This window comes from Varanus komodoensis, unplaced genomic scaffold (assembly GCF_004798865.1).
Source record: "Varanus komodoensis strain SLA01 unplaced genomic scaffold, ASM479886v1 scaffold4, whole genome shotgun sequence".
NCBI lineage: Eukaryota > Metazoa > Chordata > Lepidosauria > Squamata > Varanidae > Varanus > Varanus komodoensis.
Genome location: NW_025335941.1, coordinates 48,864,554 through 48,881,416, shown reverse-complemented (window position 1 = coordinate 48,881,416; position 16,863 = coordinate 48,864,554). Strand labels below are relative to the sequence as shown.

Genomic DNA, 16,863 nt, shown 5'->3' with positions numbered 1-16,863 from the left:
CATTTGAGTCCACATTAATTCCCTCATAAATTCATTTCAAACTCCCATTTTGAGGAATTGAGTACAGCTTTCTAAGGACATGATAATATTCCCATAACTCTGAAGTCCTAAATCTAATTCTTGTCATTAGAAGGCAGATTCTTTCCTTAAAAAAACTTTGAGAAGGTTGGACTAGATAATACCTAATTTCTAATGCCAATTTACTCAGTAAACAAATAAGAAGGTGTGTATTAGCTGACTGGTGTACAAAATTAATTTTTAGCGCTCAAAGACAAACATATTCAGTAGTGCATACATGGATGTCCTGAAATTACATGCATTCAGTTGCTATGTGTTATAAGCATATGTAAGCACGGGGGTAACATGTAAATGTATAAATACAATAAAGAATTTTCTTACAACCTAAAAGTGAATACTATATATCTTCTGTGATAAAGATATATTTAAATTTTGTAAAGGCTTAGCTCAAGACAGGTTAGCTTGTCTTCATTAAAACTATTTCCTTACATTTATGTATTTATTATATTTACAACCCACCTTTTTCCTGCAAGGAACCCTAGGCATAGTCTTTCTCCTCCTCTCCAATTAACTTCACAACAACCCTGGATGATAGGTCAGGTCAAGTCAAGAGTCAGTTACTGGCCCAAAGTCACCCAGCAAGGTTCATGGCAAGATGGGGACTCAAACCTGCATCTCCTGAGTTCCAGCCCAATATTTTAACCACTATGCCATGCTGGCATTCATATGAAGTGAGCTGTCTTCAGAGGCAGAAAAAAACATTGTTTTCCTTCTCCAAAGCAGCTGTCATCTTACAGTGAGCCTGTTCAGTTCTTAAATTGTTGGTGGATTACATCATGATTTGTGGAGATGTGCAGAGTATGCAAGCTATTTCCAATTTCTGTACATAACTTACAAATATCCTGTTCATAGATGGTGTGACATCCAAACCCATGTAAACAACCCAGGGTTAGTCTATGATTAGTTATTAGGTTTCAGCATCTGGGCTTGGACATCATACTGACAAGTTGGTGGTAGTTTATTGATACCAGAAACTTCTGCCATGGTCTGTGTGAATCCACAAATTGTGGATTAATTAACCCATAATTTGCTTGCTATATTGTGCAGACCAGATCAATGTAAGAAATTTGCTGGATCAAATGGAATACCTAATAGGATCCAGCATCTTGTTTCTCACAGTTGCCAACCAGACACCTCTAGAAAGTGCTCACACAGGATATGAAGATAATAGGCCACTCCTGCTCTTTTCACCCAGCAAAGGTATTCAGTGTCATGCTGCCTCTGAAGATGGAGGTGGCATATAGCCATCATGACTAGTAGCCATTGATACCCATATCCTTCATTACAGAAACTTAAATGTGAGTCATATTTTAGCTAATATTGTTTGGAGTATGTGCTAATATGGGGTGGTGTCCCTATATATTTTCAGGGTTCAGCACCAGCTCCTTCCCCAACACCAAATAAAGAAATGAAGAACAAAGCGGTTCTTTGCAAACCTCTGACAATGACAAAAGCTACATACTGTAAACCACACATGCAAACAAAATCATGTCAAACAGGTAATTGTTAAACAGAATCAATAAGCTCTCATGGAGCCATTTATGAGGATTAGAATTGTATTTTGATCATTTTAAGGCATGCTGCTAGTGCTGTTAACTATATTGTCTTTTATTTTAGATGATCGCTGGGAAAAAGAATATGTCCCTGTACCTGTTCCAGTACCTGTATATGTACCTGTTCCTATGCAGATGTATAGTCAAAATATTCCAGTTGCTACAACGGTTCCTGTTCCAGTAAGTCAGCCAAACTTTCCTTTGAATTTCTCAAGTTTTATCTGCTTTAAAAAGAATACTTTTTCAGTTCCGTATGTTGTCATAAAAGGCTATCCTGCTTGAAGCTGAACTAAGATTCTCTTACTCATAGTGATCCAAGTTACTGTGGAGTCATTCCAGATTACCAGGTACCTGTAGTAACTCTGTGGCAGGCCTGCTTGGGAGCAGTGGCCAAAACTTCCTCAAATAGTCCAGGAGGCATACATTTGCATCTTTCAAAAGCCAAATGTAAATACACCAGTTCATACAGGCTTTTTCTGCCTCATAATTAAATGAACCATGCTGTTCCATTTTACTGCTCTTGTATTGTTGCTGTTCTTGTACTTTTCAGTATTTTAGTTTTGAATAGACTTATGATTTTAATATTTATGTGGAAATAACTTGCCTATTTTAAATGTGTTAGCAGTATAGAAAGAGTACAAAAAATAAATCATATTATTGAGGAATAAGGACTTTATATATTGTGATATGATGGTGATGTAATAGAGTGGGAAGGTAATAGGAATCTTTTACTTGAAAATTTGGCACATTAATGCAGAGCTTTTTCACCTCTTCCTCCTATTCCCCAACCCTACCTCATTTGCAAATTCGTATTTTTGTGGTGCCCCTGTAAATGCAGAAACCAGAAATAATCATTTTTATAGAGCAAACTGAGGTTCTAGCTAACACAGTGAGCTGAAGTAAAATATAAAATTAAACCTTGGTACTTTAAAAATGCAGTGTTCCATAGGTAAATTATACTGGCTCTTTTCATCTTTTTTTCAGTAGCCCACCAACTCAAACCAAGATTTTTAGTAATACGTGCTTGTCACCAGTATTCAGTTAGGCCTTGTTGAATGCTACATTTCTAGGCCTTCTTTCTTCTTTGAAAAGGTACAAGGGCTTACTCCATTTCTGCTTTTTACCTTGTTTGGTGGTGTTAGTACTTAATGATTTAATCATTCCTATACTAGGTACCAGTTCCAGTTTTTCTGCCCACCACACTAGATAGCAGTGAGAAGATACTTGAAGCAATAGAAAAGCTAAAGAATAAAACCCCTTCCAATCCTGAAGAAGGAGGGGATTCACTGGCTGTAGCAGAGGAGGGGGTGCCTGAAAAAGATGGGAAAGTACAACCTGCAGAGCTCAAAAGTATGTATTAACAGCAAGTTTTTGATTCTGCAAACTTTGCTAATATTGGTCGTTCAGTTCATGCTTTTCTTATCATGTGAGCGATCCTGATCCTTCCCACTTACATGGAGAAATGTAATTGCCTGGGGCAAACATGTACAGTTTGTATGTATAGTATGTAACATACTTGTGTTTGCAGTGACAGCCATGGCCAATCCCAAAATGATTTTAATGAGCCCAGATAATCTTCATCAGTGTCTGAATTGGGATTTGGTGAAAAAATTTCAAACTTTCTTGAGGCCTCTGCATTTTAAATTCTGAATGATAGGATTCTCTCCCCTGTGCCCACACACAAAATGGCTACTAGTAGAGGAACCATATTCTGTGTGTGTGCACGTGTGCAAAAAAGAAGAAAGTTGTCTTTTCGGTGTGTCACCCTATAGACCATCCTGCTAATTTCTGTTGAGCATCTCCCTGTGGTCCAGCTGGCACTGGAGCTGCCATCTTTTTGGTGCCTGGTTAAGGCGACCCTCTTCTCTGTGGCCTTTAAAGGCTTACTTGGCCACCCGCTTGAGGCAGATCAGCAGGTGTTTTGCAAAGTCATTATTTTGCTATTGTTTGTTTTTATCGTCTGTTTTTGAGCTGCTTTAAATTTTAGGGGCTTTTTTTCTGATTTGCTGGTATTTTTATCATCTCATTTTATGGTTTACTTTAAACCACCTAGAGAACTTCGGCTGTGGGATGATATAGAAATGAAATAAATAGGAATACGAATAGGTATAGGTATAGGAGGAGGAAGACAACGACGACGGCGAAGAAGAGGATGATGACGGCGAAGAAGAAGACGATGACGGTGAAGAAGAAGAGGACAACGATGAAGACGACAACGATGGTGAAGAAGAAGAGGACAATGATGAAGACGACAACGACGGCAAAGAAGAAGAGGATGACGACGAAGATGACATGGGTGTATCCATGATTATGATAAATGGGAACAACTGGAAGAAGATTCCGTCCTACATTAGGCACCTAGTCTGACCAGGTGTGGCACAGGTGGCTTCTCTTGCTCATCACAGCAGCACCAGCTCTGAAAGCTGACAACAAAGAACATAGTCTCTAAGGTTGGGTGACATCATGGGCTAAGACCTAGGTTGGACCCAAGCTTTAGCGATGAGAAGTTGAACCAACTTCAGACTCAGAGCAGTAAGCAACAGCTAGGTAGGTGTAGACAACTCTGTTCCTGCCTCCTTTTGTTTTATGGAAGAAATGGCTGATCCTTGCCAGTAGCAGGATATCACCAGACCATATGAGTTATGGGTGAACATAGTGAGAGAAAGCCCTGGGAGTATGATGCATGATACTTCATAAGGGCCATGGAGGCGGATAATCATCCCTTTTCTAGTTCATCCATGCTAAGGTTTGGGCTTGAATTGTCTCACTCCATTGGTGGCCTGGCTCTCTTTTAGTAGAGGTATGTGTCCTTCTGGAGAGGGAGGAGACACTGCATTAAAGGAGAGTGAATATATGCAGTGTTTTGAGTTATTATGCCATTCTAGCTTGCATGAGCCATGATGCTTTTTACAGTCTTAAATTATAAACATCTTTCTTGAGCTGATTAACATCTCTCTTTCCCCAGAGGACTGTAAAGAGTGATTGTAGCCGTTGCTAGCTCATTTTTTGAAATTGTTGGGCATTAGGCCTTTTTCTCCTCTGGAATCTTATGCTTTGCAACTATGTTTCTAGTCCTAGATAGTAAGATAGGACAATACTGTATCTGATTAGACCTTTTTGATATGTTCAGGTAAGTTTGTCCACCTTCTGCCCCACTCTCACTTCAAACTACTAGATTCACTTAGGACTATAAAATATTGTAAAGGGAAACAAAGGTATAACTAGGCTCTCTTTTACAGGTGTAATAACTGGGACAAAATTGCCTAACTCTGAAACTGAAACATACACAAGTTTGCCTGATATTCCCTATCAGCCAGACCTTGATATTGAGCTTGATTTTCCTAGAGGTTTGTATACCAACTTCTTTTGATAAATAGCCTGAATTTATGCCAACATGTATTTGTTTCCACCCCATTCCCAAAGGCTCTGGGCAGTTCACAAGTGATTAAAGCCAGCACTAATTTTTAAAAATTGAGCATAAAACTATTGTGGGAAGGCCTCTTGGAAGAGATATATCTTTCATGTCCTTTTGAAATTAGCAATCTGAGATATCTCCCAGCAGGCTCTTCCATAGTTTAAGGGCAACCACTAAGAAAGTCCTCTGGGTAGCTGACATTAATCTTGCAGAAGTAAAACTCAGAAGATTATCCCCAGAGGACCTTAGTGGGCAAGTGGAATGCATGGGAAAGGCACTCTTGAAGGTATTTTGGAGGCAGACTTGTTTTAAATTCCTGATCTCATAGCCCCCCAAAAAATCCACACTGGAGTCTTTTCTTTAAGCCTTCCTGAAGCTTCCTCCCTCTCTGTGCGTATTGAACTACAACTTGCACGATGCTTACCCAACATGGGCAGTGCTGAAGTTTTAGCCATCTGGAAAGCACAATTGGGAAGGATGGAATAGAGCAATTCTACAAACATGTGTCTAGGATGAGAGAGTAGGAATGCCTCACTGCACTAAACCAGAGGTACATCTGGATCAACATTCACCAACAGCTGGCCAACTTTTCTCCTTTGGAAGCTTACGCTCCATCTGTTATGGTGATAGGTGCATTTGTTTTTTTTGACTCTTAACATCTGGTATCTGGAAATGGATGTTTCATTTCATTCCCTCAGTTCTTGATACGTCTTGTTTTATCATGTCTAATTTCACTCTTGATATTCTCACCTTCTGTTTGCAATATCTCATCGCACTAACAATCCATACTTAATCCTTATTGCCCCATTGAACCCCAACTTTTTTCTTCCTTATGCCAAAAAACAAAAGGTGTGACCTACTTCTATCCAGTTTTCCTTCTGAAACTGACCCTGAGGGCATGTGCACAGGGACTCAAGGAAGTGGATGCCCCTTCCAGCCATACTCTACAAAAGGTTGGGGCCCCTGCTGAGTTAGGTAGACTGTGGGGTGGAGATATGAAGTATATACTGGAGATCCCCCTAAAAGCAGGTAAAAGTATCTTCCACAAGCAGAGGTTGCTCACAGTGGGTATTTTTGCCTAGCCTCTACCTGTATCCTCTGACCCCCACCCTCAAACCCCCGTACAACTGCCTTTCCCATTTAGTAATGTCTTCTGACCTTCTCGGAGGCATACGGGGGCTTGTGAGGTTGATGGTGATGGTGGTGGTGGTGAGAAGTCTACGTTCACCAGCCTTTAGCACTTGCCTAAATCTGGATCCTAGATCCATTAGGCAATGTTTACTGGCCAGCAGGGAACTAACACAGAGTAATGTGTGAGTAGGAGTACAGACTGGACAGATAATGCCTCTTTTCTGTCAAGAGACTGGAGATATCAATCTTGTGGGTCTTTAAAATGTTAATAATATAATTTAGGGTTGCATTTGCTGTGGATTATAACTATTAAATGGTTTAATTCTAACCCCAATAAATGTATATACTGAAGAAACCAAAATGGGCTGAGGAGTTTGTTCATTCCCTCATAGTGCAGTGGGTGCATATGAATCACTTACAGCTATTTTGTAGTAGGCCAAATACTATTGAAAGAACCAGCAAGTTGACTTTTATAAAAAGTCATACACATTCTTAGAATATTCACATGATGCAGTCTTGTAGAATAGTTATCAGTATTGATTAATACTATGTACGATATGCATTGCCCCATAAACAATGCCTCTACATCTGATGCAATAATCATTAGGCTGCTGCTTAAATATTTCTCATGGGAATGTACTTCTAATATATGTACAGCCACAGAAGAACCTGACATGGAAAATGAATTTTTGTTGCCACCTGTCTTTGGAGAAGAATACGAGGAACAGCCAAGACCTCGAACTAAAAAGAAGGTAATGTAACTGAAGCATGTTCCAATGAGTATTGCATGACAAATAGGGTATATTATTTAGTTATGATCCATATAATGGGAGCCTGAAGTGGTTCTACCATGAAGATGAGGTAGCTGCCTCAGTAGGTGAATTTTGGGCACGACAAATAGAGAGACAGGCAGTGTAACCTGCAAGATGAAATTCATTAAGATGGTCTCCTGCACAAGCCTCACTGAAATGAAAGGGAACTGAGCAGTAGCATCAAATTGTTCTCATGTAGCTCCCTTTAATTTCACTGTAACTTCCTCAGGAGAATTTCTCAGTGGATTATGCCTCACATTAAGTTATGAGAGATTTCCATCTTCCGAAAATCCTTCAGGTCACCCCTGATGAGAGTAGTTTTCAAAATAATAAAAGTCTCAGTTTCATCTGTATATCTGATTTGCCTTTTTAAAGAACTTATAACACCCCTGTTTTAGATTTCATATCTTAAGATGTAAAAGAGATGAGAAGTTTTGCATAAATAAAACTCTTTCAAACTTGAACATTTAGTTTAAATTTCCCTGGGATTTTGTTACTGAAAAAGGTTTTGCAGAGTGCCATTGCACTGCTGGCATTAATACAAGTTCTCCTGAATGGTTTCTGTACATCACACATCCAGGCTTTTATTATATAGCCATGTGGGGCTCTATCATCTTGTATTTAGATTATTGTAACATGCTATACATGGGTCTGCCTCAAAGTATCCAGGACTGACAGCTAACACGAAAAACGGCAACCACTTTACTTTTCTTTGAAGTACATTTTACACTTCATTTAAATCCGGGCTTGAAGCAGCTTCATAGCTCCGAGTTTGTTTCTCAGCTCAGTCCGAGGTGGTGTTTCTTACCTATAAACCACTAAACCAGCTCGGGTATTTGAGAAAGTGCCTCCCCCTACTATGTACGTGCCCAATGTCCATCATCTACATCACTGTTACAGCTTTAGCTTCCTAGAGGGGTGAAGCTGGTGGGGCCCTAAAATGGGCACCCTGGTAAAAGTCCCCAGGTTATGAATCCTCATTCCCAGGGTTGGCTGTCCTGCCACAGGACATTAAGTAACTGGTTAAAAACTGTCCTGCTCCACTGACCTTTTACTGGTTAAAACTACAGTTCTGGAAGAGTATTTTGCTTTGATGTGATGTATGCATTGTTATCATTTTGTTTTAATTTTATTTTGAACTGTTGTGTTTTATTGTTTTTATGATTTTATGTAAAGCACCTTGAGCACTCATTGAGTGAGCCTATATTTAAAGAAATAAATCATTAATTACTGCAAAATGAAACCTACATTTTTCTGTAGTGCAGAACAGTTCTTGAAAGAGAATATAGTTTAAGGAACTAAACAGCCACTCAGTGAAGCTACAAGTATTACCTTGGTCTTTAAAAATCCACTTTGCAGCTGATAGTTATGCTTTATTTGGATTTCATTTATCCATAGTAGAGAGTAGAATTACTGACTGTAAGTTGAATGTTAATAAGCAGTAATATTTACAGGTCTGTTTTAATGGCAGGGAGCGAAGAGAAAAGCAGTGTCAGAATGCCACTCTCAGGATGATAGCTCTGAGAATTCAGAGTGCAGTTTTCCCTTCAAGTATGCATATGGTGTAAATGCATGGAAACACTGGGTAAAAACTAGGAATCTAGCTGAAGATCTACCAGTATTAGATGAGCTGAAATCAAGTAAGTATCTCCTACTTAGCTATAAGTCTTAGGCCTAAGAGACAGCCAGTGTGCACCATTAGATAAGTGTGTTGATCTTGGATCTGGGTTCAGCTTCTGACTTTGCCATGGGCTTACTGGGGTGGCGTAAGCTTCAGAGCCTGATCAGCTAGATGGGGTTGCAGCAAGTTATCTCAAATAATTATTAAGAGTACCTAGTAGCTAAGCATTAGAAGTACTATAGCAATTGATCGCTTTAGCGAAAAGCTCACTATAGATTTTCTGCCTGAAATCACTTTTTATGGTAGTATTTGTAATTTCTTTGAATGCATTGTTATATCTTTATTTTATATTCTTTACCGTATGTTCTTTACTTAATTACAAAGGGATTGCATTGGATTACTCTTTATCTTTTTCACTGCAGCAAAGACAGTGAAATTAAAAGAAGATATTGTATCACATACTCCAAATGAGCTAAATGTTGGGTTGGCAAATTTTGTAAATGAAATTCGAAGACCAAATGGAGAAAGCTATGCACCTGACAGCATTTATTATCTGTGTCTTGGGATTCAGGAGGTGAGAAATGTTTACAAGATGTAATCTATATAGGATGGTTATTATGATTAGCTTTAATAAAAGGGTAGATATGGCAAACTATGGAAGTATCTGTTGAAATCATAGCCTTGTTAATACATCAAGTTAAAACATGGTCTAACATGCCATAAGCCAGAATGAGCCCGAACAAGCCTCAGGTTCTTAAGATAAAGAGGAAGACTTCAAGAACATTTCACATCCCTCTGAATCTCTGCTGGTTGTTATATGCAGCCTAAGATGCACTGACTGGGTTTGCATGACTCTGTAACCAATTGTGGGTCACTAGCCACATTAGGTAGACATGTCATGCAGACTCAGACTGCTTCCGACAGTCTCGCTTGTTTTTCTCCAACAAGCCACCCTGACAAATCAAGGCTTGTTTTAGGGTTGCGTGCATGAGGGGCTGCCATATCCAGGCATCCAGTCCTCTTCAGCAGTTGTGAGGCGTGCAAACAAACTGCTCAGCACAAGTTCACCATCACTGCCTCACTCAGCTTCATTCTATTCCCTCCTTTTCCAGTCACTGTGGCTACTTTACCTTTCTTTTCAGAGAGAGAGTTTCATCATCTCTGAGGTGACAACCCCTCCAAAGTTCTAAAATGGCACATTAAAGCAGCCATATTTCTTTCTTTATTGTTGCTAGAAATATACACAAATATGCTCTGACATTTTTGGTGTGAACGGACAGCAATTTGGCATTTCAAGGTTTGCCACTCCAACTGCTTGAAATGTGAAGATTTGTTTGGTAGAAGTCATCACTTTGCAGCAAAGATCTTCTTGGTTTAAGTTTGGGCTCAACAGCTCTCAGAGTCATCCGGCTTTTCTAGTGTGCCCCAAGCCTACGTGCTGCCACTTCAGAGATTGTGGAAAGCAATTTCTGAAAAGAAAAAATACCTGCTGTGATTACAAGGAGCAGGGTGAGGAGATAAGATGTCTTCTGTCATGCAGGTCCCTAGGAACCTTGTGAGAGGACTGAGGAGAAAGGAATGGAAAGGACAACCCAGTGAGCCTGGCCCTTTGTCAGACTTGCTGTGGATCATTTCATAAACAACCCTGTGTAGCTTGTTTTCAGGTACTCACCTAAAGGTCACTTCCAAAGCAGACTAACTCGAGCCGTCCTGTTTCTGGGAATGGACGGGTGCCTTTACATCAAGCCAAATATATTTACCTTTACAAGCCTGTTAGTTGCTGAACTGAGATACATTTATTAACTTGCCACTGTGGTGCTATCATATGCAGGATGTCTTGCATTCAAATCACCCTGCAATGAAATACTTTAAGCAAATAAGTCAAATGTATGCAAAAAAGAAATAGATATTCCTAGAATAATTCTACTAGTTTTGGTTTGAATAGTCTAAATTTTATGCCTTTCTTTTTCTACAGTATCTTAAAGGAAGCAATAGAAAAGATAATATCTTTTTGGATCCTGATTACCATACATTTGATGAAGAATTAAATAAAATACTAAGAAGTTGGCAACCAAACGTACTTCCAGATGGTAACTGCCCTTGTCTTGGTCATTTTGGTCATCTTTTATTTTCCTTAAGCAATTATTTCCAGTGCAATTAAAGTTATTCCCTTGTTTAGTATATGGAGAGTCTGAGAACAGCATCCATTCCAGAAATGAGTATTGCTGTGCATTTCCATGGTTATTTTAGGAACTGCTTGTGTTCATGTTAGCAATCCATTTCAGTAACTCAAAAGAACTCAAAGACAGCAGCATTATGCCCTAAATATTTAAGTTATGTAAAGCTTATCACAATTATGAATGTTAGTAACCTTCAGTTTTTTAGGCTAAAGAGCTGGGATTAAACATTTTTGTTTTATACTAAACATTTTAATGTTTTCTTTTAAGAATTTGTTTCATTTTGAAACAGATAGAGACCTGTCAGCTTCAATTATTCTTTCTGTATTCTCTTTACTTTCTCCTGCCAGGTTCAATATTTTCTCGGGTTCAAGAGGACTATCTCTGGAGGATAAAACAACTAGGATCTCACTCCCCCGTTGCTCTTCTAAATACACTGTTCTACTTTAACACTAAGTATTTTGGCCTGAAAACAGTGGAACAGCACTTAAGACTTTCCTTTGGTACTGTTTATAGACATTGGAAGAAAAATCCTCTAACAATGGAAAGCAAAGCTTGTCTTAGATATCAGGTTTCCTCCCTATGTGGAACAGATAATGAAGGTAATACAACATTTCAAGGTGAATCTTCCGCCTAGTTGAAAGCCCACTGGGGGCACTTGTTTGACGCAGCTGCCAACACTGATGGAGCTAATGTGCCTGGAGAGTTCTGATCTCCAGCTGTAGAAAGGTAGTGCTGTCACACTGGGGCTCGAGGCAAAGTTTCCCCAGTAAATACTGGCCGGTAGACCAAAGGAAAGTTCTGTCCTTTTAAACTTCCAGGTCTGTCTCTGGAAAGAAGGCGAAGAATTGCCTTAGGAACATAAGAAGCTGCTTCTTCTGAGTCAGACCACTAGTCCATTCAGACAGTATTGTCAACACTGACTGGCAGCAGGTCTGCAGGTGTTCAGGGATGAGTTTTTCTAGCCTTACTTGGAGATGCCAGGGGTTGATCCTGGGACCTTTTGCATGTAATGTACATACTGTGCCACTGAGCTTGTCTTACTTCCTCAGTACTGGCTGACTGCTGGCAGCACTTTTCTGGTGTTTCTGGCAGTTCTTAACGGGGCCTGTCTAGAAATGCTGAAATTGAACAAAGACCTTCTTCATGTGAAGCATGAAATATTTCTTCATATCGAATTGTTAGCTGAGCTGGCTGGAGCCGGTGGTCAGACTAGATGGCCCAGGAGGCTCCTTTTGAATCTCTTTGTTTCTATGTTTCTATGAATCAAGGAAGCTAAGAAGCTAGTGACTAGCTTTCCTGACGGTTCCAGCTAAGGACAAAAACACAAAGGGAACATGGAAGCCCTTAGTACCAGCAAAGTTGACCTAACCAAAGGGAGTAAAGGAGGTCTGCTCCAGTACCCCTTCTAGTCAGCTGTCAGAATGGTATCCCTTCAGTAAATATAAGCCAGTGTGTGTAGTGGTTAAGAGCATGGGACTGGAACTCAGGTGATCAGGATTCGAGTCCCCACTCGGCCATGGAGCCAACTGGGTGACTTTAGGGCAGTCACAGACTCTCAGCCCAAACTACCTCACAGGGTTGTTGTTGTGGGGATAAGATGGAGGAGGAGAATGATGTAAGCTGCCTTGAGCCCTTTGTAGGAAAAAGGCAGGATATAAATTGAAAAATAAATAAAATAAATAAGCCAAGAATTTCTGAGCTGGATGATGCTGTTTATTTTTGAGAAAACATAAGAGCTGGTAACCACTTTGGTTTTAATCTCAGCTGTTTGCAAATCCGCATCACTATCTCTTTTTACTGGTAAAGTTCTTTTAATGACTGTTGTGTGTGGTGAGATGCTTTTAAAGTCAAAGCCTTTATCTGGGGAAGATAAAAGGGGAAGGAAGATAATTACTGCTGACATTTTCAGGTGTTTTCGCTTTCTTGATCACGTGAACTTTCCTGTGAAGTCTGCTTTGTAAAAGTGCCTCATTGTGCAAACATGGCATTGGTAGAGATCCCTGAAATTACTGTATCAAAAAACATTAGCTCCAAATCTCCATTTTAGAGTGGTAGTTTTACAGCACTGTAGCCTTTAAGCTTGCACTCCATTTATTCCAGTGTGTTCAATTTTCTTCCAAATTTCCCCTTGCTTTAGAAGAAAAAAATACTACTGGAAAGAGGAAGCATGAAGATGATGAGCCAGTATTTGAACAAATTGAAAACACGGAAGATCCCTCTAGATGTCCTGTAAAAATGTTTGAATGCTACTTATCTAAGAGGTATTTAAAAACAGTAATGGTGGTATGTCTTGTACATTAGACTCTTGACTGTTTCCATTGTATATTATCAGAAATTGTTGGGTCTTCTAGCAGAAAGTGTTGCTTATCTCATGAGACAATAATTCCAATAGAAATAAAATGTAGTGTCAGTACTGCTGCTGTCAACCACACTGGATAACACCCTATGCCTATACCTAAGCAGCCCTGTTTCCAAGCATCAGCCCCCTCAGCCCGTCTGTACAGTGCCGCAGGTGTGGACCAAATGAGCCATCATGCATCTCCATCTGAAGGAGCTTGTTACCCTTTGGCTCTTCTCATGCCAGCCTTTATTTTTAAGTAAATCCAAATCTCTGACTCTTGCTAACTCTTAGCTGGTGAGCTACCCAAAAAGAATTTTATTTCTAGCCACATCCCCCTTGCTTCAGCCGAAAGACCATTAGAGGGAGCACTAGACATGCTTTGGAAAGTGCACAGTAAGATTTGGATCATTACAAGAAATTCAGACTGCAGTAGGCTACATTTAAGCCTGGTGATGTCAGTTGCTTCTCTGTGCTTCCAGATGGTTTCGGCATGTCACCAATTAAGATCTCTCTTCCCTGTAAGGAAGGAGAACAATATATTGTGAGGCGCTATCCTTTTAGAGATGCCGATTTTATGAAGCACATCTCTTGAATACAGTGTGGATTATGTTTTAAGTATCAAGTCTTGCATTTGTGTGTTTGCAAGCCACCCCACAGCTGAAGCGCTCTGGGCAGTTTACACAGTTCATAAAAACAGATGATAAAAATATCAGAAAATCAGAAAAAAATATTTAAAAGTGTAAAACATAACAGATAATGAAAAAAGACTATAACAAAGAATAAAAAAACGTGTGAGTTTGCGAAACATCTGGTGATCCCTCTCAAGCCATTGGGTGTCTGAGTAAATTTTAAATAGTTAAGTAGGTACTTGCTGTTCTGTTCTGACATATTTCTAATTCAGAAGGTTCCATGTAATTATAACTTTGCCTTAATTGTGCTTCTGTTAGTGCAAGTTAGGGCACCTTTTTTTTTTGGCAGTTGTCCTCTACCCATTTAAGTCTTCCAGCTTTCCCAAAAGTCAGGTACAAATCAAGTGTCCTGATATTGCATAAGCAGAAGCACTTTCTGTTGAAGGAAAGCCATCATTGGCTGTAATCCAGAATGTTTAAAACTGCAGTTGTGCAGTGATGTTTACATAGATATATGTGAAGTATATAGAGGTATATTTTCCTAATGGTTTCATTTCCCTTTCAGCCCACCAAATCTCAGTCAGAGAATGGATGTGTTCTATTTGCAGCCAGTCTGCCCGGCTTCCTCTGACAGCCCAGTCTGGTATACCTCCACATCAGTGGATCGCAATACTTTGGAAAATATGCTTGTACGGGTTCTTTTAGTAAAAGATATTTATGATAAAGACAATTGTGAACTGGATGAAGACATAGATTAAACAGTTCCCAAACTCTCCATGGAAAAACACACACAACAGCATTAGCTAGTCAAGCTGCTAGATTTTTATTATGAAAATAAAAACATTTCAAGTTTACTCTTTGTTTAACACGTTTTGTAGCAGTGTGCCCTTAGCTGGGTATTACCATGTAAATAATCTGTGAGAGAAAGTGGCCATTATTCTACATAGTGGTTTTAGAAAACTTAACAAACACATTCTTTTTTAATTATTATTTATTTGGTTAGATATGTTTGTAACTTTTTACATTGCAAAATTTGATTGAGAATGTGCCATGTGTAATTTTTTTTGGGGGGTGGGCGTCTTAGTAAGCGACATCCATATTGCACAACTTCAGTGTTGCAGAGCTTCCTTGAAAGAGATTTGGAGCTTTTGCTGGGTTCTGAAACCAGGTAGTTGTGTATGGGTAGCACTACTAAAGTTTAGAACTTGCTGTGTCTTTCAGAATTTTTTAAAGAAATTGTAAACTAATAGGTTTTTTACTCTTAGTTACTGAAGCCTTACGAAGGTTATGTAGAAAGGTTCCATCTTATGTACCAAAAATAGATGAAAGAGAATGCTGTTAATATTGATGTACTGTAATGTGAATCTATACTGGTGAAAATGACTTTTCTTTTGTTGCCCTTATTAAAAAAAAAAAACCTTAGTATCCTTTTCTTATTTGTGACTTTCTGAATCTGCCCTTACAAATGGAGTGTACATTGGATTAGGAGCACAAGGTGAAAACATAAAAGGCCATTCAGACATTCATTGCATTTGAAAGTTTGTACAATGTCAACTGCCATTTTTGTTTTTGTCTGACCCTGCTGTATTATTTTATTTCTGTTATCCTTCAGTGTAAACATTCTAAGGCAGCTTACACAAGAATGAAACAAATGCAACAGAAGAGTAACAATATAAAATAGCATATAGGGGACTGCTAGCAATACTAATTAAACACTTTTAATAATTAGAATCCTGGGAAAAATTTAAAAAAGGCTTTGGCATGGAAAAGATAGCAAAATATCAACATCAAGTGAACCTCTCCAGGAAGACAATTCCAGAAGTCGGGTACCACCAGTGAGAGTTTTCACTGATGCTGTCTTAACAGTGTAGTAAAAAAGGATAACTGTATGATGAAATCAAGGGTGTTGGAAAATATTTTATTTAAGCCCTTGCTTGTGCTGCACTTATTGAAAATTCATTCTTTCCCATGTTTTATAATCAGTGGGCCCAGTTACATAGCTGCAAGATACACAAGGTTTTTGCACACTTCAAGACATAAAGCGTACAATGGCTGCATTTTCCTTTTGGCAAGTGTCTATAGAGGCATCTTGTAGGAGCAGTAAGCATGGCCACTTTATCAGGGGTGAACAGTAGTTTTCATTCTGGCTGCATCCTCTTGCATGATATCAAGATCCACGCTGGAGGATTCTGAAACAAGCATGTTTCAGGGATGGTTTTCTAGGCCACATTTCTTACTGTGGTGGCAAACAAGGACAGTCCCAATGCACATCTAGTGTTGCATGACATTTCTGTAAGACCCTGATAATATAACATTACACCACTATTCAAAGATGCAGTAATGCTTTACTGCAAGATGTAATACCTGTGCTGGTTTCCCCCTGCTTTTTAAATGTGGTTTAGCAACTGTTTTCTCTAGTACAAAAGAGGGAAATTTTTAAAATGGTATGGCAATGCTTCTAGATAGGGAAAAGGGCATTGCTTGGTAATGTCTGTTGTTTAAATGGCTAGGACTATGGGAAGCTGGAAAGGAGGCTCACATATGCTCAAAACGTCAATTTCTTTTACCTGAATGGTAGGTAGGAGTTGTTACTCATTACAAATCACTGTAAAAGGTGCCTTGACTCATGAAACTTGTAAGAATTCAGTATTGCACTTTGAAAGCCTGGAAATACAATACTTTAACACAGAATCAGAACCATGATATAAGACATGTCTAATGCATTCAACAAATGTACACACTTTTGTAAATTAACCCCAGTGTTCCAATGATTTTAGTGTTCTTGTACAGAAGCTGCATCAATTGGGTGGAGAGCACAGCTGGGCTTCAGTAACAGGATTTTACTGTCAGGTTATTTTTATAACCATAATCTTGTGCCACCAAAAAGACTAACAGATGTATTATGGCATAATTTTTCATGGACTGCATGCCACTTCATCAGATGCATCACCAGGTGATTATTTTTGTGGTTTTCCTACTTAAACTCGTGTTGTTACAAATCAAGTTACAGGCACAAACATCAGTTTCTCTATTATGTGTGGTGACAGTCACACTTTCCTGTGTGTCACATATTTCCAGACACAGTGATTCAGGGGGAAAATAA

The 16,863-nt window shown here is 39.1% G+C and overlaps 1 protein-coding gene across 3 annotated transcripts in view; it reads left to right on the top strand.

Moving 5' to 3' along the window:
* Positions 1 to 15,182, top strand: part of ZMYM2 (zinc finger MYM-type containing 2) — a 79,463-nt gene extending 64,281 nt beyond the window's left edge. For all 3 annotated transcript variants that reach the window (XM_044442536.1, XM_044442535.1, XM_044442534.1), the window contains 11 exons: positions 1,448 to 1,577; positions 1,696 to 1,811; positions 2,804 to 2,981; positions 4,871 to 4,978; positions 6,835 to 6,929; positions 8,461 to 8,629; positions 9,033 to 9,184; positions 10,586 to 10,700; positions 11,138 to 11,389; positions 12,928 to 13,051; positions 14,326 to 15,182. In XM_044442536.1, the coding sequence (XP_044298471.1) occupies positions 1,448 to 1,577; positions 1,696 to 1,811; positions 2,804 to 2,981; positions 4,871 to 4,978; positions 6,835 to 6,929; positions 8,461 to 8,629; positions 9,033 to 9,184; positions 10,586 to 10,700; positions 11,138 to 11,389; positions 12,928 to 13,051; positions 14,326 to 14,518 (1,632 nt within the window). In that variant the 3' untranslated portion in view covers positions 14,519 to 15,182. The remainder of the gene's footprint in view (positions 1 to 1,447; positions 1,578 to 1,695; positions 1,812 to 2,803; positions 2,982 to 4,870; positions 4,979 to 6,834; positions 6,930 to 8,460; positions 8,630 to 9,032; positions 9,185 to 10,585; positions 10,701 to 11,137; positions 11,390 to 12,927; positions 13,052 to 14,325) is intronic.
* Positions 15,183 to 16,863: the final 1,681 nt, after the last annotated feature.